This window comes from Stigmatopora nigra, chromosome 22 (genome assembly GCF_051989575.1).
Source record: "Stigmatopora nigra isolate UIUO_SnigA chromosome 22, RoL_Snig_1.1, whole genome shotgun sequence".
NCBI lineage: Eukaryota > Metazoa > Chordata > Actinopteri > Syngnathiformes > Syngnathidae > Stigmatopora > Stigmatopora nigra.
The window spans coordinates 6,652,546-6,675,322 of record NC_135529.1 but is presented as its reverse complement, the minus strand read 5'-3'; the positions used below and the strand labels follow the sequence as shown (position 1 = coordinate 6,675,322).

The window sequence follows — 22,777 nt, the reverse complement described above, 5'->3', positions numbered from 1 at the left end:
AACTCCATTTGTACGTGACAATCAATATATTTCAGAAACTTGACACATTTTTATTTGAATTTTTAACTTTTACCTCACTTGAAAATGGCAATAACTTATCTTTTGTATAGCACAAAACACTTAACCCCGCCCGTGTGAAATCATACCGTGAATAAATCAAACGTATCAATGCACGGACGCGTAATAAATTGGGTTTTATATAGGAACCTTTAATACATTTTACTCATTTGAACAAAGTCAGTTTTACATAATTTACCAGCTCTTTTAAATACAAGTTTTCATATTTAATTTACATTGACTAAATCTAATACATTTTAATATTCAAGCCATCATTGTGGTATCAGCAAATGAAGTAGTCCAGTATTCTTGCATACAAAAATGAACTCATTTAAAAAAAAAGTAACAGTGTATCCAATATAACATATTTTGTATTAGATATTGAAAAACAAGCACTTTGCAATGCATTGTACAGGTTGAAGAATACACACGGCAACACACAAGCAGCAAAGTTTGTTGCTATTCAAATATTCCCTCCACTGTTGTTCTGTTTAAATAAAGGGAATTTAAATACATTACATTAGTCACAACTAGCTGAAGCGTTTAACAAGAACATTACCACTTCAGGTGTTACCAAAATGAGCATTTATAATCCACAATGGACAGGTTTCTATCTGAATAAAGAGATCCACATCTAGTCCAAGTCATAGCTTTTTACTTTCCCACCATGTAGTAAGTGGTCCATCGGGCAAGAAGCAAGGCACCAAAAAGCACAGTGTAACTGAAGAGGACAAATTTGATGACTTCTCTGAATGTCCGCAAGAAGCGGATAAACAAAGGTTCACAATCCAGATGCACCTGTTGTGTTTTCTGCCTTGGGGCAGCAAAAGTCAGGTGTCCCAGGTTCCCGTCTTGTCCCATTCTGCAAACACACACTTGCACATTTTAAAAACAATGACAAACTAAATAATTTATAGAAATAAAAGCTACCCTATTAGAGGACACACTTATGTTGACAGTTGGTAAATAATTTATCTGCATATTGCACTAAAAGGTTTCAGTATTGATCTTTATTCACAAAAAACAGCCCATTCTGTATGTTTAGCCCTCATAAATCTACTCTCAAAAGTATGAACAGGGAATTAACGTTAAAAAGGAAAGGGAACAAGGGAAAAGTACTTGAAGTTGACGCAAAGTCCAGTTTTCGAGTAATCTTATAATAAAAAATCCCATCACTAATTGTATGCTAGAATAGGACACTCCATCAAAACAATGTATTGTTTATTTGTGTTATATCTATTAGAAATAATTCAGTTAAACCCACAGATCATTTAATATAATCCAAAACAAAACAGCAGTTATCAGATATTTTAAGAAATAAAAGCTTTTAAACAAGTCCTACCTTGATGTTGCTACAGCAGGACTGCACCGTTCAGAGGGTGGACTGGAACACTTCTAGCTGTGAAGTTAACGGGTGCCGCCTCAAGCCTTTCAACTCCCAGTCAAGGAGGAGCCAAAGACAAGAACTGATCACTAGGATCTTCCTCCACTGGGATTGATCCTAATGGTGCTTATGTCTCCTGTGCACCTGCTCCTCCAACAGTCACGCCCTAGCATTTTATATGAAACTCGTCAAGCAAATCTTACTCATAAATCTCATTAGAAATAACAAATAAACATGGATTTATCCATTAAGTGTACACCGAGTACGTCCTGTCAGCAGGTAGCCCTGTTTATACTGTAAAGACAAGGAGTTGCTATTGACTGAAGATCTAAAAACCCCGCTGCCACACAGTTATTCTCTGCCGGAACATTGAGCAAATGGCCCCTTAATTCAATCATTGTTCTATGCTGTCAAATGATAGGATGCTGAGGCCTGAGCACTCCAGACGGCCCCAGAGCATTATCGGCTGATAGAGGGAGGCCTGCTATGCGCTAATTGCTCCTTCCGAGGGTTGGACCGATGCTTACAGCTAATACTTTCGCCTTCCTCATCAAAAGCCACTGTGCAAAAAAAGATGCATGCATGTCAGTTGCAACAATAATTCTGCAGATATTGAATAAGAGGGACTAGTTAAACCTCATGGTTTAGTAGTTATGTTTCATTTGGTAGGCGGAAAACATACAAAACAAGTTACAATCATGAAAATTTAAAAAAAAAAAAAAAATCGACATTACATTTTAGACACATTATGAATCCATGATTTAAATTATAAAGTACTTTCTTACAGTAACAGTTCCATTATGCTTCTTTTACTACTGCACCAGTGCAAGCCAGTAACAGAAACGGCTCCATCTGTTCCATTCAGTGACACCTGTGGCATTCTTATTTTGACACGAAGACTGGTCAGTCAAAGGGTCGTTAGCTGTGTCTATGTGCGTCACAGTTGACTCAGTGCATCTGGGCTTCGGGTCGGTCCATGAGGGATTTGATCCAAGATGTACCGTTAATCAGTTTGGTTGTAGCTATAACATATTCCATCCCGCTGTCTTCCATTTGGGAAAGGAAACGGAGAGCTGCTATTTCAGCATATGTGACTCCTCCCAGGAAAAACACTAGTGTTGTTTTATTTTCCCCCTGCTGGCCTGCAAGTTAGTAGAAATAACACATGCATTCAGTTTCCTCATTGGAACTGTCTATACAACATTAGCGCATCTAATTTGTTGAACAATTTTTCAGATATAAAGTACTATACAACTACAAAAGGTCCCTACTACAAAAATATTTCCATTTATAAGCACCAATGTATTCATCAGCTTTGCCAAGATTCTCCTATTATCACATCAAGTCTGCTTTTGTGCGGGCAAGCAGAAACAAGCCACTAAATCTAATTTCACGGCTTTAATTAACATATTGCAAAGTGTCATTCCCATCAGTGGTAACACATCCATCTGCTATTTGGAAGTACTGGCAATGGAAAAATTCTACCCTTTTTTTAACACATCTACACAAAGACTAGTGCAAATGGACAGAGCCATGGTGACAATGGTAGCCAAGTGCAATCCATTAGCTCATTCAGCCTCTACCCATCACATGAACAAAGCTTGACTCTTATCTACATCATGCAGGCAAAGACCCTGTTGGAAAATCATGTTTACACTGCAGCTTACGTTTTTTGTGGAGACCAGCAGGCAGCTGTTGGCGCTCCTCAAAGTGCGGACCCGGGAGCATCTTTAGCACCTCCTCGATGCTCCGCCAGCCTGGCCTGGCCAAGACTTGAGTGAGTCGGATGCTTAACGGAGCATAGCCGCTATATACGTATGAGATGTCATTGGGGTTCTGGGAGGAAAAAAAAGATCAAATCCAGTATAAAATATATCCATGTCAGTGAAGCATGAAATCTCCCCTTTGGTCATACCTGCTCATTTGCATCCTCCATCCATAGCTTAAGGGTCTTTCTAATGGTAGGGTAATTATTCCTTGAGCTAGTCTGTTGTTTTAGGAGACCCCCCTTTTCCAGGTTGTTTAGTGTTAGGATGTGCTCATAGCCATAAGTCTTGAGAGAGATAAGACACAGATAGACACAAATTCAACAGGGAATAAAGTCATACCTTACACAACAACAATAATAATAATAATAATAATACAAGCATGAACTGCACAATAACTTAATAACATTTTATCCTAAATCTTCATTATTTTTTGGAAAATGGTATGATTTTTTTCAATTGTTCAGGCAACCTTGTAATTACATTTAATTCCAATTCCTTTAATAAAATTAGCAGTGTGGTGTTCCCTCAATTATCGCGGCCATGTCTAGTCTACAAGAACAGCGATATTTGAGGGATTACTGTACAGTGTACTTGATGTAATACAATTTTAACAGATTTATAGTCCATTTAGATATTTTTATTGGACATTACCTGTAGAATCTCTCGCTTATAGTAGTCAAGGACCTTCTGTTTAAGGCCATTGTTACAGACTGACTGCATACACACAAGGCGCAGAATCTTGTTGAGGGGATCTTTTTGGGCGATGCGATCTTCAATGTACGTGTTCACCTGGATTTGAAAATGCCTCAAAGGTTATGTGCAAAATAGCATTCTCCACAGTTGCACTTAAATCTCTCTTTTTCTCAATACCAGTGATTACTACTTTACAATAGTTTGGCTGAAAAATAGGTTCAAGTACTAGTATGTACCTTGTCGGTGTCAACTCCAGTCATGAATTCCTGTTCCACAGTTAAATTGTCAAAGAAGGCCTCCGATGCTGAAATGGACAAACCCGTGAAATGTTGGTACTGAATCAGATGTGTGAAAGGAAGCTCAGAAAATAATTATTTACGCACTTGTGATGTCCTTTATGAGTTCTGCAACGGATGTGTGGTTGGCCAGGGAGCTCCGTGCTGCTTGCATGTGAGGCAACTGCGATACAAACTGCTTAATTTCGCCAACAGTTTTAGCATTGTGGCGCTCCTGTAAAATAAGACCAATGTGACAAAGTGTCGATATTTTAGCTGCTGGACTTCTAATAGGATAAAAACAAAACTAGAGACATGTCTACGCTTTCTAATGGAAATAGTACTTTATCTTATCTTTTGAACATAGCTATCAACTCTTCAATTGTATGGATTTTTCCTCAAGACCTTTGTGATAACATGGCAAATTACAATCACATGATTTTAATTCAATTTCAGATGCCACAAATTGTCTAAGTAGATTTTTGTCACTTAAGTGCTTATCTTTGTACAGAACATCAGTGTGTGTAACCATGTCAAAGTGGCTTAAGGGCAAAAAGAAGGACCAACCTCAAAGGCAGCAGAAATAATTTTGGCCTTTTTACTGAGCGCCGCTCCAACAGCATTAAAGTTTTTGTCACGGATTTCCGCATAAAGTTCCTCTGCCGAGTTGAGTTGCAACTTCTTGGCTTCCGTCGGCAAATCTTTGCTTGCTTCGCCTTGTTTTTTCTGGGCAAACTTTTCGGGTGGCAACTTCACATAACCTATCAAAGCAAAAATAATAAATTAACTCAGTGACAAAAGGAGTAAGAACGTTTGAGTCCATATATTGAAAATGTCATCCTGACCATTATTGATTCCATAGAGCTCATCAATGAGACCTTCATATGTGAGCTGTGTGGCCAGAGGTGTTAGCAGGTCTACATTCCGGTCCAAGAGCAGTAACGTGTCAAACACTGGCAAGATCTGATTCTGAATACCTGCAAACTCCCTCTTCATCCTCAGCATCATGTTGGCAACATGCTAACAGATGCCCGAAAAATGACAACCAATATATACAATTCAACACCAAATCCATTGCTTTGTTATTTAGTTAGGTCGGTTTTCAATTTACTCACCCGTGCACACTCCCCTTTTCCATAAATTTGTGGAATAGTCCCATAGAGTGCCTGTAAAGTCATAAGACCCTTGGCTGTGTGGTAAAGGCTTGTTTGGTCATTTTCCAAGTAGCACTCCTTTCAGGGGGTTCAAAAGAAACTGATGTTAGATTCAGCACAACACATAAAGCTTTGAATTGGTTGGCATGTTACAGAACTCATTTTGAAACAAATGCCTGCCAATTGATGATTAAATAGTCATGGCAGTTTAAGCCACTGACTGCAATCTCTAACGTGACCACTTGATGTCGTTAAATCGAACATGTATTAAATGCAATTGACTACATTTTCACATCCTTATTCACAATGTATTACTTATATATAATAGAGGAGACTCATAGTACGTATTTTGAGATTTTTAGGAGCACATGCTACATTTAAGAGATTTTTTTTCTATATATGAAAACATGAACACACCCTGAAGGCACTTTCATATTCCATTGAAAGCAGGTCGCCATCATACGGAATGAGGTCCAAGATATACTCCTCAATGTTGATGAAGGAGCCCAGCACGCCGAGCTCCTTGAGTCGTTGTTCACAAAGCATACTCTGGCGGGGCACAAACAAAATGTGGAATTCACGTGCTACGTGCATCTTATCTTCACTGAAAAAAAGGAAAAAAAACAACACAATGGGCAGTGATAGGTGTCTGTTCGGATGACAATGACAGAGGTCCATTTAAGTTCATTATAACCACCTGAATACATTCTCAGCAATGATATCCATAAGCTCTAGCCTGGGTCGTACAAAGAAGATAATGTTTTTGACATCGGCAGAGGGGAGCCGACCACTTTTGAGAGTGAACATCTTCTCCACCTCATGTTCCTGAACAAAAGACTCAATAGAATGATGCTGCCACAACGTTAAACCAATACAACAACACGAAAAATCAAAAGTGCAGTAATACAACAAGAAGAAGATTGATAGTTTTAACAACAACAAATACAGCACGCTGGTTTAGCTATACAAATATACACGAGGAGTTAAAACACTTACCTTAAGTAGGGAATATTGTGCTATGAGTCCAAAAGGTCCAGTCAAATATTCATCCCACACTATAGCCTAAAAAGCAAGAACACAAACAAGACACAATGAAAGACTTAAAATAATTTTGAAAAGCAGCTTTGATAGTTTGTAGTCAATGCAAATATTTCTCAAGGTTTTTTTTCCTTAAATTTCTAAATTACTCAACAGTAGAGATGAAACTACTACACTTTAGCAAACTATGTTGACAGCTGCATCACGCCATATCTGTGTCTGACTTATTTACCTTGTAAAAACAGAGCAAGGCAAGTCATTTTCCCTTCCATACGTACTATATATTTACCTTGCTTCCTGCACATTTGTCCAAAAACTCCCTTAGCTCCTTTCGTGCTGCTTCTCTTAAAATGTTTAAATTGACTCTGCCGTATGATAAGTGAGCAGCCATTTTGCAGTGCGAATCAGGTGACCCACTGTGTCATGTGACCAGCGTTACCTTGTGCATTACGACATAAAACTGACCGAAGACAAGAAATTCTTCAGCAACAGATTTTGGAAAATAAATAATCCACAAAATGACTCGAGGTAAATGATGTATTTTGAGTAGCAATTTAACTCACGACTGGGCATGCACATTGGATAATTATCCTCACGTGGAAGCTGTTTTTTTTTATTGCATTTGATTGTGATTTATATAAAATAACAGTAAAATATCTGGTTAGTACTGCTGAGACTAGTATTTGCATTGCATAAAGTGAATGTGATAGATTTTCTTGCGTATATGTTCTCTCTTTGTGAAACAAAACAAAAGCGATTCGGCAATTTAGTGCAACAAACAAGCTATCCTTTAGGTGGCGTAACCACTCAACTTTCTATTCACTCGACTCAATAAAAGCGGAAAAACGATGAATTTTCGAATCTCATTTCAAGACCTTTTTGCCTTTACCTCGTTCCAGAATATCATCAGATCTATTTTTAAAAATGAAATATTTTAATGTTTCCAAAACGAGTACAATGACAAATTTACATTGCATTCCATCACAACAATTTGAAACACATGGTAGAGCTCAAATGAAACTATTCAGAGAGCAACGTTTTTTCCAACGTGTATGTTAAATAAAAAGAAGAAAGAACAAACGTTCCAAATATTGAAATAGTGTCCGGGTTTACTATTCCAGACACAATTCGATCAGGTGACTGTCCATTTATGCATTACCGTTATCACTTCTCATCCAGGGGTTTCCTTCCCAGCGAATCAAGGGCTTTCCATCCTCAGCGCAGGAAAAAAAGGCGAGTTCCCATGCACACCGTGTCTTTAGCCACGGACGACCCTTCCAGGCTGCACATTAACGCTCGGGTTCCGGTGTGGTGACATGCACCATGCGCATTGACTGATCCTAGTCATTTTCATCACATTTTCTCCACAAGTCACTGGGAAGAAGAACCTGCTCTGGATTCTCAGGTGCGTCTTTGTATCGCTTAAAGGATGTCAAAATATTGAAATGAATTGAAAACCTTTTGTGAGGCTTATACTTTCGCCCACTGACTTGAATGGTGTCAACCTTTCATTCACAAGAGAGGATGATCGGTGTTGATTTACGAGAAGCGTTTATCATTGTCTACTTATTAATTTGATGGGACAGATAGGGGCCAATTATACACTGAGTCATCTGAATGAGAAAAAAATGGCAATTTGTGCGGATCACTGCGCAGAATGACGCTCCTGTTAATTAACCTGGAAGCATCAATAATGAGCATTTTTATTTGATTGATTTTATTTTAGAAAACACATTTTCCTGCAAACCACAATCATCATTCATGATCTAACACACAATGGTGCTGATGGTGAATTCACTTCAAGATACCGTGCTTCAGATGGTATGATAAGGTGCTATTTTTACACCCTCTTAAAATGTATCTTGAACGTGGCAGGCTCGCCGCCCTCATGCAGTGCTTGCTTCCTGGTAGTAGTCAGATCTGAAATAGACAACAGAAACTGGTAAGCCATGTAGGACACTGCGTGGTTGGTTCCCAGGGCGTTGCTGCAGGATTTTAGACGCTCGATGGAAAAACCTCAATGAAGCCTTTCTAGCTCAGATGTGTACAGGGCGGGCGCATGTGGATTCCAGGAGGGTCACTGAACAGGTGCTTGTGTCACCTCCTTATTTCCTTTTGATTTACCCGTGCATCTACCAGTTGCCACCTTTTGTCAACGGATACTCATAGGGTTGATGAAGGAACTGGTTCCACTAACTCCTATGACCCTGAAGACAGAATTAAATGGGGGAGGGGGAGAAAATCCTGAATACTATTCTGTATGAGAAATATCTGCAGTTACCTCATCTTACAAAAGAACCTACAAGTATTGATTGGGCAAAGATGTGTATGATTGGTCTTTTACTATGTTTTCAGTAAAGATGGAGTGAAAATGTGTGCGAGGGTGTTCTTACGAGATAGCTAGAAACAATGCATTATTTAAAACAGAGGAATTGATGGCGAGTGTTGCCAGATAGAAAAAGTCCCTAGTGTGTTTTTCTACTGAACTTTAACTCTGACTTTTCACAGTTAGATCTCTTCTATTAGATACTCTGACATGATTTGTAAAACTGAGACCCATTTACAGTAGTACTGGACAGGTATAGCGACCGCCATGATCACACACATTGATGGTCACACATGCACTCCAATTGTGCTAAGCCATTTTGGTTCCTCCTATCCTGCTGTTACCATGGACACAGTTGGTGAAAGGTGTATGTGTGCTACTCACCATCTATTGTATTGATACAGAGTCCAATATCAGGAGCTGTCTTTTTTGTAAAAAGATTTCTTCTTTTGTTTAAATCTGAACAACATTATTTTGCTATTTGCTGTTGGTCTGAAAACGGGAGTGTCTTTATCTTGAAAGTCTCATCAATGCAGTGGGTGAGAATCAATGCCTTTTTCAAAGTCGTGATTAGATCTCCTAAGACCCTCAGGGGTATTGGAAGAGACTGAACTAATTAATAATGCCTTTGGAGCAAGTCCTCCTCTGAGACCATGAGAGCAAAGAGTATAAGAAAAGTCCAAAATTGACATTTGGTTTCCCTAGACGACTGTCAAGTTAATTATTGCTGGAACATTGACGGTGCATCAGAATTCATTCCAATTGACCTCACCTCTGTTTGGATTTTGGATTAGTTTTCTCTTCAATAAATGGACATGTTCAATGTACAGTGTTATATATTTTTTCCACATTATCACATTTCGGCAATAATTTATGAGACAACATATCTCCCACTAAAATTTGCTATGCGAAAGGCTTGCATATAGCTTTTTTTTTTTTTTTTTTGGACCGCAGACTTGTAAGTGCTGATTTAATGCTGTGTTCGACAGTCGTGATGCAAGATAAATGGAAATAAATGGCTTGTGCATCAGCTTCCAGTTGTGTTTATTGGGATAACCATCCCACAAGCAGACACCAGCTTGAGTGCTGGTAATTGAAGGCTCTAAATATGCTCTTCGTATCCTTGCACAGTTCTAAAAATATAGGATTGGATACTGTTTTGAAGTGCGTAAAGACTGAAAGAAATGTATAAGTCATCAGAATCACAATGCAAGTCAAATGTATTTTCTTACTTTTTTTCCTCTTCCTTTGTCCAATTTTTGAGATATTTCTTTTCGAAACTGTCTTGATTGGCGGTGTTGCAGCTTCAGCCTCAGATTTTGTAATCCCAACTAAAAGTGTGATGTCTTTGAATGAATTTTACCTTCCATGTTTACATATTTATTCTCTTCCACTTTGGGAATTTATGTAGGCTAAACTGTTCTTTTGGTGTTTTGCTGCACTAAGCCACTGGATCTGTTGGGCATTCATGCCTAAATGATCCAAATGCATTTGAATAATACATAGGACAATTGGATGAATGTTAAAAGTTCAAGACCCTATAAAGAGTTCCTTTGCTTAGATGTATATTTTTCCTTGGAAATTCACGAGAGATTGCAGTGATTGATTTTTACCCATCTACATTGGTGAAAATGCAGAGTAAGATTTATTCGCCCTTGCCAGAGCCCTTTGCTCTTGCGCCATTCTAATTCATTATACGTTCCACTGATTTAAGAATGAAAATAAGGCAGCACGAATGACTCGGCAAGTCTCTCGGAGGGGGCGAAGGCCACAGCCGAATTAGCAGCAGGTTAGCTTGTTGGACACTGGATGGTCTTTCCTGTTTGTGCTCCAACAATGCGGGACTTGGATGCATGCCCACACAGACAATTTGGTTGGATCAGTGCAACACTTGTCCTTTTGAGAGGTGAGGAGCCCTCACAGATGGTTTTCGCAGATGGTGCCCACCAACGTGACTGTCTGAGCTAAACATATTTAGTTGCTTCAGCACCTCTTTAAAGACAGACAACTTTACTGTTTCCCACGCAGAGTATTAGTACCCGCTTAATACCTACCCACTGTGGATGTTTGATGATCTGAAAATCAGAAAAGTTGCACAAATGCATTGAAAGAGGATGTACACAAAGTGAAGAGCACTGGGGTTTGAAGTTGTAAATAATTAAGAAATGCTGAGTGATGTTTTCCTCCAGCAATGAAGGGCTGCATGGTGCAATGCACTCTTGTGCAAGTCCACTTTTCTTTATGGTGTTCGGAAATGTTTTGTCTTTTCTGTTGCATTTCTGGAGAGTAGAAATCTAGTATATGATCTCTCATTGTCTGTAGGACAGCATACTATTGTTGTTATTTACTGTTGATCCATAATGTGGTAAAATAAAGGAAAAATAGCAAATTTCCCAGCACATTAGTGTTCTGAATTTCTTCAAAGATTCTTTTCACTTTGATTAATATTGGACAACACTGCTATACTATAATTAGAATTCCTTTTCATTTTTTGACTTTTTATTTATGGGTTGGCTCTGAATAAATGAAGCTAATTACGTTCCATCCCTAACAACTTTCATCTGCATTTAGCATATCTGAAATGGCCGCGAGGTTTGATTTGGTTCTTGTTTTTCTGTATACAAAAATGCATCTATTGCAGGGCTTCATAAGATGCCAGTCAGTCTAAAAAAGATGCTGAACTTGGCAGCCCTATGAATAAAATTCCCTAACATTATAGCATTGTATTAGTAATTCACTTTTTAATATGCATTTGTAAAAGCTTTTCAAATTGCACAAACTGTTCTACACTGGTAATTTAATGGACTTGTTACAATACAAAAAGTCAGCTTGATATCATCGCTTTTTATATTGAAATATATTCAAATCATCCGAATAATAGTATTTAAGATTGGACTGCAGGGACTGTAAGAAAGTTAAACCTTAACAAATGGAGCCAAAGTTGTGCATTTAAATGTTGATCTCCAATTCTCATTAACCTGCTTTAGAAATGTCCTTTTTCAAGCCTCACCTGGGAATTCTTGCCCTGAATTTTTAATCGTGCCATTATAGTCAATATCTTACAAATGGGAGCCATATTAGGGTGTACTACAAGAAACTTTGATGGCTGACATACTTGTTCTATTTTTAGAATCAAAAGTATGCTATGGAATAAATAGAGGCAATTATTTCCTTAAAGATTATTTTAAGCAAACTATTCCTTTAAGAATAACAAAAAAAGGCTTTGGTGATATACGGTTTGAACAGTGAAGAGACCTGTCAAGGGCAGTTGATGTGTTTTATGGAAAATCGAAGCTCTCTGTAAAAGTAATGGATATGCTTCAATCCTTTCTTCCAGCAACATCGGCAACTTTTACAAAGAAGCATCAGAGTTTGTCACTACTGACAGTGAATCAAATCCTCTTGACACATCATTTGGTTTCCCAACCAGAACCAGTCAACTCAATTATGTCTTCTAAATGTGAAACATCATGTACTAGTATTTTTGAAATTCAAAACAAGACCATTTAAGACAAATAACATCATCTTACAAAAATCCAACAGCAATAACTGTCACTTGAACAAATAAAAGTCTTTGTTAGTTCTTTTTATTGTATTTTTATTTGTAAAAAAAAACTATCCTGTTGAGCCTGGAGCTGTTTGTCTTCCCACACCATGTTATATGCTGCCATGACATCACTAATAATCCCAGTATCCCCGATACTGGATGAAACCAGCATTGTCCTGCCCTCCTTGTTGTCACGATTATATGCCTACTATCTCTTTTATGGAAGATGCTTTCCAAACGCTTTTACTTTCAGTAAGCCTGCAGTCATGAGTCATACACCTGCTATTCAAAGTCACATCAATTTGTGCTGCTAACTCTTACATTCACCCCAACTAAACAAGGAGAGTGCATGACCATGTTTCTAAAAATGGCTGACAGATGCTTTGTGCGTAAAGTGTGCTTAGGGAGTACAGACGTAGATTTCTATTGACTATCTTCCTCGGCCTTTAAACGCCTCGCGAAACTGCTCCCTTCTTCTTCCTACATATGAAATTCCATACAGGATGTGGCTGCATGAATGGCTTGATCTTTATGATTTATTTACATTATGTGCTAATTCAACGGTCTCAAACTGGCGGACCCCAGTCCAAGTCTGGACCCCGATGCCATTTTGGTCTGGACTATCAAACATTTTTCAAATGAATGAATTGTAATATTATTACTAATAATAATAATATTATTTTTTTGACATTTTTGAATAGGCGAAAGCACCAAAAGCGCAAAAAAAATGAGAAAACAGAAAATAATTTATTTAGAAAGCACAGTATGAGAGTGCAACATACTACATGGGTAATAATACTCATGCAATTTCTTTTTTTCCCCTTGTAGATTAAAAAAACATGTCTGGCGGACGTTATTATTGTTAAAAAATGTACAGTATGCTTTATCCAGCACTATATTATTCTTTTCTTGTTGCACTTTTCAACACTTTTCCATTGATCATCCCAGAAAAAGTGTGTTGCACATTGCTGCAGTGGCATCACAAAAGGAAAGCCCTCACCCAGTATTGCAGTTTTACGAGGAGTCCAGCAAGTTTGCTGCTATTTCTTCCATCTCACCGGCAGGGCGCTGAAATGAAAGATAATGGGTCACAATGTGTGGCTCTGATGCACCATTCACTGCATTCAAAATGATCAGGCAAGTGAGGGAGCGCAATCTTTAAAGCTCTACTGAACTGTTGACAGGAGAATGCTATTGATTTTATTTTTTTTCCACATTCTCACTGTTCATCCCTTTAATGCCATACAGTGGGAACACGATTGCCGTATGCACCATCACTATTCCTGACATCAGCTCCAGGAGCTTTTTGTTTGGTGCAGCCTGCAGCGCTTCACAGTTTGGTGCTACTTGCCTTCAGGACATTGACTGCGCACCTGACACAGAAAGATGTCTAAATTCTCACTAAGAGTTTTAGGAGAAATCTCCACTCACAAAAAATAGACTGCAAAGTATGAGATTGGAGTTTAGTTTGTACTTCTACAAAAAATGGAATGAATGCTCACTGCAAAATAACCTGTTTACCTTTGAGATGCAAAGTTAGGGCATTCAAGGGTGAATTTCAAAGCAACATAGTCTTTGATCGTCTTTACACTCTCGTGCATTTTAAAACATTTTTTTCTCATTTGACTTCATTGCCTTATCTTATTTTTTTTTCACCTCACTTGATTGATTCAGTTTATTTTTCCATTTTGTTTTCCTGAGTTCTTCCAAAACTGTCCAGTTTTTTATGTGTCTAAAATGAAACATTTAATACAGGCTGCTAAAATATGAATTGTGTGCTGAAAATATATCTTGGAGTTTAAGCACATCTGTATGAGTGATTAAAACAGAGAAGGAAATAGTTGGCTGTAAATATGAATCCGGGAAATGTGCTTATCTTGCAGTTGGTGTTGTAGCAAATATTTGATCAGTTTCAGGCCTCTGAAATCGTTTGAAGTGTGCATCTGAATGGCAGTGTGATTATGATCTGAATCAGTAATTTGACATCCTTTTGATTCATTCCTTTCATCAGTCTACTGCAATGAAATCAATCTGGTGGTTTGCCAATTAGAGCTTTTCGCTGTTTCAATCCATTGGGCAACCTGTAGTGGCACTTAAGTTAGCGCTGCTTAAGATGAGACAAAAACAATGGAAAAGCTAAATGTGCGTACTAGAGGATTTCAATCTAAAACTAACCATTCTTTTAATGACTCTCCATTGTACTTTTCCCTGTACGCCTTCCTTCGCAAGCTATTAGTTTCCACTAATTAGGCACAACAATCTTCACGATTTATGGCAGTTTCAATCTTGTTGGATTTTTACCTTGCTTTTTGTTCTGTCTTTTAGAATGTGTTAGTGTTGCCATGACTGACACGGTGATGAACAGTAGCTCGGATCGCTAGATTCCCAAAGACGGGCAGAGAACCATGCAAGCCAGGTGAGCAGGATTATTAGCAAATGTTGTCATTTAGCTTTATAACCTCCAAAGACTAATCCTTTGTTTCAAACTATATCCTTCTATTGTGCCATCTCTGACAGTGTTAAAGACCAGTAAGTAGATACAACACCTCCAATATCACGCTCATCTTTAGTGGGGCATTATAAACCCTTCTTATTTTTAAATAATCTAGATTTTCTGTTTTTTTTCTGAATTTGTACAGAAACATTTAAGGGAATGGGTTAGGTTATGGGTTATAATTTGGAAATAAGGGAGTATAGTAATCTTTATGTGTAGTATTGTTTTTTTTTTGGTAATGACATCTTCATTTTTAATGGGCGCTCCCTCACAATGTTTTTATATGCCTTTGTTTTGTTTAAATTACGACATGATTTACTATTTGGCTGACAGGGGCAACTGGACCATGCAGCCAGGCCCCGCCCCTGGATCTGCTCCAGAACTGACTGATGAAGAAAAAGAAATCATAAATGGCGTGATTGCACGAGCGGAGAAAATGGAGGCCATGGAGCAAGAAAGGATTGGGTGAGACACTTCAATTATCCGCCGTATGGAAAGGACATCAGCGCATCTGTTCAATACGTTGTAGCAATTTCTTTGTGAACCACTTGTGAGGAAGTCCTTAGTGACACCAGGTGTGCTTCTGCAGGCGCTTGATAAACCGCTTGGATGACATGAAGAAGACGGTGTGTGGGGATGGGCTGTCTCGCTGCGTCCTTTGTGGGGAACAGCTGGGAACACCTGGGGTCAGCTCAGTGGTGTGTGAGGACTGCAAAAAGGTAGGTGCTTAAAGAACTCAAAATGACAATTTCACTAGACATTGGTCATGTTTGAATGCTGGCTGTTGTAGCTGAATTACTCAATTTGATTCATAGCCCATAGATAGTCTTGACCCTTATGATATGAACAGAGTTTTTCAGAATTAAACTGTTCATAGGCACCGACTCAACCTCACCGCAGTAGCAAACTTGACTTATTCAATATGATGCATAATACATTTTAGGAATTCCCAGAGAGTCTTGACCCTCTAGAGGTCAATGGGAATTTGTGATGCCAAACGTGTTACTTGGCACTTTGTCACCCTTGCGTAATGATATTTCTATTTTCTTGGTGCCTAGAACATGTGTACCAAATGTGGTACTCAGTGCGGCAGCAAGCCCCGTGCCGTGTGGCTTTGCAAGATCTGTAGAGAACAACGTGAGGTGAGTACATCACGCTAGGAAACCAAATATATCAAATAACATGTATTTTCTCAGGTATGGAAGAGGTCCGGTGCCTGGTTCTTTAAAGGATTCCCCAAACAATTCCTTCCTGCACCCATGACATTATCCAAAACGAAAGACCAAGAGTCCTCTAAACCCCGGGAGCAGACAACTCTGCAACAAAAACCCGGTAGGTGCAGCAGTGCAGTGCCTCTAATCTGTATACCTTTCATAGGTTTTCACCTGGTGATATTTATTGATGCTGCAGCCCATATTTCAAGTGTACATTTTTTTCCCTCTTTTCCAGGTCAAAGTCAGAATCCTCCACCGACCAACCAGGTTTCAGGCAAGTAGTCATTTCACTGGTTTCATGTGTAAAACCAGAAATTTCTTAAAATAATTGTTGAAGACAAAAACATTTTGGGATTAATTTAACATCAAAAACTCCTATTTAGGATTGCTGGTATGGGTATACTGGCTAAAGTTTGACATGTTTTACCTCCATTCATTTTCACCTGTTTTCCCCCCAAGGGGTTCTTGGTGCCAATGCATGAAATACCTTTTTTTGACATGATGGAAAGGCTATGAACTTCACTGTGGCAGTACACTGCTGCAGCTTTTTGTGTTGAATGTAGGTCAATGCCTTTGAACAAAAAGCTGCAACATCAAAAGTATCTAAAGAGACTGGGGAGTTATTAAAGATTCTGCTGCAGTGAGGGCTTGAAATGCGAATATGCACGTTCCCCTCGTGAATAGTGTGTGTTTATGGCTTTACTGAATTATGCTTGTTTTCAGGAGCAGAACTGAAGGGCCGCGCTGGTTACCCACCTGTGGCCCCTAAACCATCAGTTCCTCGTGCGGCCACGGGCCACGCTAGCCTCGATGAGGGGGACCAGGGAAGCCCAATGGTAATGAAGAGAATGGTGCCTGTTCAAAGCTCCAGACCGCAGCCCGTTGTGGCGCCCTCCATGACTCCGCAGGGTGAGGGCCAGCTGGGCTGGCTGCTAATGGATGGTCTTCAATTTGGAGCAAAGCTATATGCTTGCGTGTGTGTGTGCCTATGTGTGTTTTTAGGTCAGCCGGGACGCGAAGGAGCTGCTTACTCTTCTGGCGCAGTCCCTCCAGAGCCGAGAGCACCTCCTGCTATACAAGAGGACAGAAGGCAGCCCGCTGTTTACAGTGCTCCTCCTGCCCGACATCAAGCTCCCCCTGCAGCGGAAGAGGAGGAGGCCAATGACTATGACTCTGATGAAGCGAGTGAGTTGAGACCTGATGTTCTTTTAGAAAGTGCTTTGATCAACCATTTCAGATAAATACACTCATACCTAGGGGCAATTTAGAGTGTCCAATCAGCCTAACATGCATGTCTTTGGAATGTGGGAGGAAACCGGAGTACCCGGAGAAAACCCACGCTGGCCCTGGTAGAACATGCAAACTCCACACGGGTGTACCGACTTAGATTTGAACCCAGGTCCCCCACTGTGAGGCCAACACACTAACCACACATCCGCCATAATAGCAATTTTATTAATCATTGTTCTATCTCACTACAAAGGTGCTATTGGTTCAATAGTAAGACCATGATTATATAATAGCATGCAGTGTATATGTTGTAATTCTAAGTGAATTTTCTTGGTGTTTTTCAGCCACTCTGGGCTCTCTAGAATTCAGTTTGATGTATGACCAGGAAAGCAACAGCCTTCATTGTAGCATTCTGAAAGCAAAGGTACATCTGATTCAATGTATGCATTCATATTTAAAGCCATTTTATTAGTAATTAAGCAAAGCATCTTTCAGTGTGTTCACATAAAATACTTGATTTGGTGTTTTATGTGCCTCTTTGTTATTTTGAATACTTTAATAATAGTATTTTTTTAACTTAATTAGTTCTAGTGGAACATAGCTGCTAAAGCTCTTAAATAACATTGTTGGCATTGGACATGATTTCTCCTTTTTATCACTAGGGCTTGAAACCAATGGATTCTAATGGATTGGCAGATCCGTATGTGAAGCTTCATCTGCTTCCAGGGGCTAGCAAGGTTAGAAAATAAGTTTTCTATACTACTTTAAATATAAATAATTATGTATTTTTAATTAAGAGAAAAAATAATAAGGGAACATGGCATAGGGTTTGTTTTACAAGCTCAAGCCTGACATCTGCTGGTTTTGAAGAATGAAAATAATTTAAAAAGAATAAATTAAATCATGACTAACATGTCGGATCAAGTTGTCATGTTGGCACTTAATTAAAAAAATGACGCAAAAATATGAGCTCAGAAGCCTTTATGAGTCTTATTGTCTTTTTTTGGTTTTATCAGTCAACAAAGTTGCGCACAAAGACCTTGAGAAACACCCGCAACCCAGCATGGAACGAGACTCTCACCTATCACGGTCTGACAGATGATGACATGCAACGGAAGACCCTCAGGTGGATACTGTAGTCACACTCTGTCTAACTTGACATAGACTTTACAGTCAGTCAATTCTTTGTGCCACAGGCTGTCTGTTTGTGATGAGGACAAGTTTGGGCACAACGAGTTCATTGGAGAGACTCGAGTGGCACTGAAGAAGCTGAAATTGAACCAGAAGAAAAATTTTAACGTCTGTCTAGAGAGAGTTGTTCCGGTGAGTAACAGCAATTTGCCTTCTTTCTCTCCTCTTCTGAATCCCAATCTGATATAATGTATTTTTTCACAGACCAAGAGAACAGCAACAGCTGGTGGAGCTCGGGGAATTGCTCTCTATGAAGATGAGGTGTCCTTATTTTTCAAGAGAATAACTAAACGCAACAGATTCCGCCATCGTTTGTAATGCAGTCTATCATAAATGTGTCTTTTTCTTGCTCTTGTGTCTAGTCAGCAAAAGATGGCGGTGAAGCAGAGGAACGTGGTCGTATTCTTATCTCCCTCATGTACAGCACGCAGCTGAACCGCCTCCTTGTAGGTGTGGTACGTTGTGTTCATTTAGCTGCTATGGATGCCAATGGATATTCTGACCCGTATGTCAAAATGTAAGTACTAAACTTTGCATTGAATGTCATTTTGGGTCCTGAATTGCTTACATTCTTATTGCTATTATTGAATGAAGTACTTAAATGTGCATAAAGATATATTTTACATAACTGGAAATGTTTGAAGGGGAAATTATATAAAATGGGGTGATACTTGTAGATTAGACATTGTCTCCGTTTATTTTATTTTTCTGGGTACACCATATACTAAACCGTGTTTTTTGTGTGTGTGTATATTTGTGCTATTTGCTGCACTTGTAGCATTCTGAAAAGATGAGATGTTGCTCTTGAAAGTGCTTGAATTTGACATCAGAAAAAGTCTTACAAACCTGCTTTCTATAATTCACAGAATTCTGAAACCTGACATGGGGAAGAAGGGAAAGTGCAAAACTCAGATCAAGAAGAGGACACTAAACCCAGAATTTAATGAGGTTGTCAGAAATTATTTACTGAAATGTAAATGTGATTTATTCCTTAAAAGTCAGCTCCCCAAATCTTGCATACAACAAATATTAGTAAATTGTGTTTTACTTCCATTTTTAGGAATTCAGCTTTGATATTAAACACGGTGAACTGGCTAAGAAGACTTTAGATGTTTCGGTGTGGGACTATGATATTGGGAAGTCTAATGACTATATTGGTAAAGCTTTTTTTTTTTCTCCATAAAATCAAATGCAAACTCAAAAATTGAGCAGCCATTACTAGCAAGTTCTCACATCTGAATTCCAACTCTCCAGGGGGCTGCCAGCTTGGCATCACCGCCAAAGGAGAGAGGCTAAAACACTGGTATGAGTGTTTGAAGAACAAAGACAAGAAGATCGAGCGCTGGCACACCTTGTTGAATGAGAATCACACCGCCAGTGATTAACTACCTGTGACAAACACAGCATGCGCTAGAACAACCCCAATCTACATTTCTTTCCTTTGGCACCTTTTATATATTGCCTGATTTGATCATTATTTCACTACATAGCGCGCAGGCACTGCTCTCACGCTTCCGACTTGTCGTTCTTTTCTCTCCTCCCTGCGTTGACTTAATCAGCCTCTGAGCAACAGAAATAAGCATATAGGTATATTTCTTAATGAATTAAGTCAAAGATAATCACATTTTTCATATTATACAAACTTTTAATATCATTCTTTCACATCCAAATTTGTATCATCAACTTGGGAAAGGCCATTTTATGCAGAATGGTTTTGCCCAAGTGCACAATATCAAGTCTATACGTACTATTCTACATTGTCGGGGACATATTATGTGGTCTAACCGAGACAGAATTGCAACTTTAACCCCTCCAAACACTTTTAAGAAGAGAGAAAACATTTACAGTAGTAGTGATCTGATATTTTTTAGAGGGGAGTGGACATAAAATCTCAAGGTCGATGTTCAAAGTAAAGCAATTATATTTTCTATCAGTGCAAGTACATTGCAGCCCACTCCTATATTAATGGGCCATGGCTTAATATAATGTATTTATTCATTGAAAACAAACTCCAGGATAAAAGAGAAATCTTTCCTTGATCAACAAATGCATTTGCTGGCAGTGCATGACACATGAATGGTTCTTGTTATAAATCCAAACAACATACCCTTATACCATACAAAAGCATGGCTTTAAAATGAAGAAAATGGCAGCAAAATTGAAGTACTAAAACATTCAGCTTTGATGACTTACTGAAATAGTTTCAGAGTTTACATTCATTCTTATAGTATTCATGAAATGTAAACAAACAGTTGCACAATTGTATGTTGAGCCTGAAACTTTGAACAAGAAAAGCAATATGTCGTAGCATCGGAGGTCACAATCAATACTGAGGCTCCTAAAAAGCAGAGAACTCACGCCTAAACATTCACCACTTTGTCTAGCGTATTTTTCCAACTGGCGTGACGTCACACCAGAGTTTAACACTTGAATATACGAGCATGCCAAACCGCTGACGTGTAAAACAACCATGAACATAATGTGTATATATAAAATATATATACTAACGGCAACCATGAAAAAAAATGTTTACATACTGACACATTGCTCAGGTTAGGTTAGAAATATATGATATCCAATTTAGATGAGGCGAGTATTTGGATCTTTCACCAATTAATGTTAATTTGTGGTTTGATTAGAGCACACCAAGGTAAATATTCAATGTATATGTGGTTATCTGTGGTGATTTAATCTGTGACACTTGAGTTTGTGGGAATTAACACTCATACTGGTTTTCTATGTCGAGTTTTACACTGAATGCACACTGTGAGCGTTGGTTCACTCCTTTAGGAAATTAGTCAGGAAGCAAAGTTGCAAATGCTTTTGTCATGAGTGTGTGCAGCCTTACCTGCATGCATTGTGCTTGTGACTCATGTGCCTGCGGCAGTAGTGGCCCACTCTTACCCCCCAATACACCATTTGCACAATGCAGGGTTTGTCTGCCTATCCCTCACAATTCATGGCTTTGGCGTGTGTTTACTAAATGACAGCAAAGCACACCTTCCAAAATGGGAATGACCTCAACTTCTACAGCTGTTTGCAAATGATTACAAGTACAAAAACAAGAAATTCTATGCATGGCGTTTATTGTGGTACAAAATATCTAGAGTATACAAATCTTTATAGAGAGATATGTATATGGTATCTGTATATAAGTCTATAGTTATTCATGATCTATACTTGGTGAGAATAACAATTCAGTGAGTCTATTCATGTTTACATCTCTTTCCTATTACTGTTATGTAAGAGGGCATATTCTGCATGACTATGGCATCATTTGAAGAACCCGCTGAGGTGGTTTGTAAGTGTATAATTACTTGGCTCTTATAAGGTAGCAGTGGTAGATTTAAGAGAGTCGGGTCCTTTGTCATCGTCTTGTTGTCGCCGCACAACATCTGTGCCCTTTGTGGTAGTGCGTAAAGCACCTGCCAGTAGCATCTTGTATTCTATTTTGTGCTGCTTTGGCCGTAGTGGCCGTTACATGAGATCAACACGATTGATTGTTTGCTTTAAAATGAGCATCCCTCAATGCATTGTGCCAATCTTTATCACTGTTGTAAATAGTGCATGCCTTGGGAACATGGATGTTTACGCACAATGTTGCATGTAAAGGTTTTGCAGAATTAATACAGGTCAAATAAAATGAATCTAAGTCAATGTGTGGTGAATTGTTGTTGAATATGTGGGTTTAAAGTGTGCTTAAGTCGAGTTTGACATCTTGACTTTTATTCCCTCACATAGGTAAAAATAAAAAGTATACTTTCAGTGTTATACTGCCAAATAAGAGAAAGGTTTTAATCAATGAATTTTATTTCTATAGCACATTCAGAATATCCTATGGGAGTCCAAAGTACATAAAAAAGGAAAATAAGTTAGAAGATATAGGAACAGAGAATGACAGAAACAAGAGTAAAAAATAAAAGACTCCTTTAAATGTTAAACTCAAACAACCATTGGTACAACTTCAGCTTTTATTACAGATACTTTAGTTATGCTGTAGCATTATTTCTCTTTTCCAGCTGTTCGACAACAAAGCCTCTGACCTACTTGAAGCTCTCAGAAGAAAGACATCACTGAAGTGCAAAATTCAGGCAATGAGTAAAAAAAGAATTTCTAGTTGCTTTTATATGCGATTTGCTCAAGGCTGGAAAGACACCGATATAAAAGCCTTGCATTATATTAACTAAACATGCAACGGCAACAATGAACTTAATAGGGTTTACATTTCATGCATTTTTTCATAGCCAAAGGAACGACAAATGTCTTTCAAGGTATAGAAATACAATTCTGTATCATGATTTTGTCCATCCATCATCAATCTCTGTCAAAGTAGTAAAACTCATAATAAACAGATTAAAAAAACTCCATGCACTTTTGGTCAGCCTTTTTTGGGGTGTTGGTGCGA

General features: G+C 38.6%; 2 protein-coding genes and 1 long non-coding RNA gene across 4 annotated transcripts; 1 reads left to right on the top strand and 2 right to left on the bottom strand.

Moving 5' to 3' along the window:
* Window positions 1-188: 188 nt before the first annotated feature.
* Window positions 189-1,759, bottom strand: LOC144215322 (uncharacterized). The gene is made up of 2 exons (XR_013330399.1): window positions 1,400-1,759; window positions 189-919 (listed from the first exon to the last, which is right to left on the bottom strand). It is a non-coding gene; the product is annotated as an uncharacterized LOC144215322 (long non-coding RNA).
* Window positions 1,760-2,081: 322 nt separating this feature from the next.
* Window positions 2,082-6,919, bottom strand: LOC144215321 (vacuolar protein sorting-associated protein 33A). The gene is made up of 13 exons (XM_077744154.1): window positions 6,660-6,919; window positions 6,329-6,394; window positions 6,030-6,157; window positions 5,750-5,936; window positions 5,294-5,410; window positions 5,024-5,198; window positions 4,746-4,939; window positions 4,287-4,413; window positions 4,140-4,207; window positions 3,862-3,999; window positions 3,357-3,494; window positions 3,109-3,277; window positions 2,082-2,583 (listed from the first exon to the last, which is right to left on the bottom strand). The coding sequence occupies exons 1-13, from the start codon at window positions 6,759-6,761 to the stop codon at window positions 2,390-2,392; spliced, it is 1,803 nt and encodes a 600-aa protein (XP_077600280.1). The 5' UTR covers window positions 6,762-6,919; the 3' UTR covers window positions 2,082-2,389.
* An 837-nt stretch (window positions 6,920-7,756) lies between these two features.
* LOC144215320 (rabphilin-3A-like) lies at window positions 7,757-22,029 on the top strand. Of its 2 annotated transcripts, XM_077744152.1 has the most exons (19): window positions 7,757-7,775; window positions 14,569-14,659; window positions 14,761-14,772; window positions 15,071-15,202; window positions 15,327-15,456; window positions 15,796-15,879; window positions 15,934-16,069; window positions 16,187-16,225; window positions 16,675-16,860; window positions 16,954-17,136; window positions 17,526-17,605; window positions 17,844-17,918; window positions 18,198-18,307; window positions 18,378-18,504; window positions 18,577-18,633; window positions 18,735-18,889; window positions 19,239-19,320; window positions 19,433-19,529; window positions 19,627-22,029. In XM_077744152.1, the coding sequence occupies exons 2-19, from the start codon at window positions 14,649-14,651 to the stop codon at window positions 19,755-19,757; spliced, it is 1,827 nt and encodes a 608-aa protein (XP_077600278.1). In that variant the 5' UTR covers window positions 7,757-7,775; window positions 14,569-14,648; the 3' UTR covers window positions 19,758-22,029. The 2 variants fall into 2 exon arrangements, with proteins under 2 accessions (XP_077600278.1, XP_077600279.1); XM_077744153.1 differs by lacking the exon at window positions 14,761-14,772.
* Window positions 22,030-22,777: the final 748 nt, after the last annotated feature.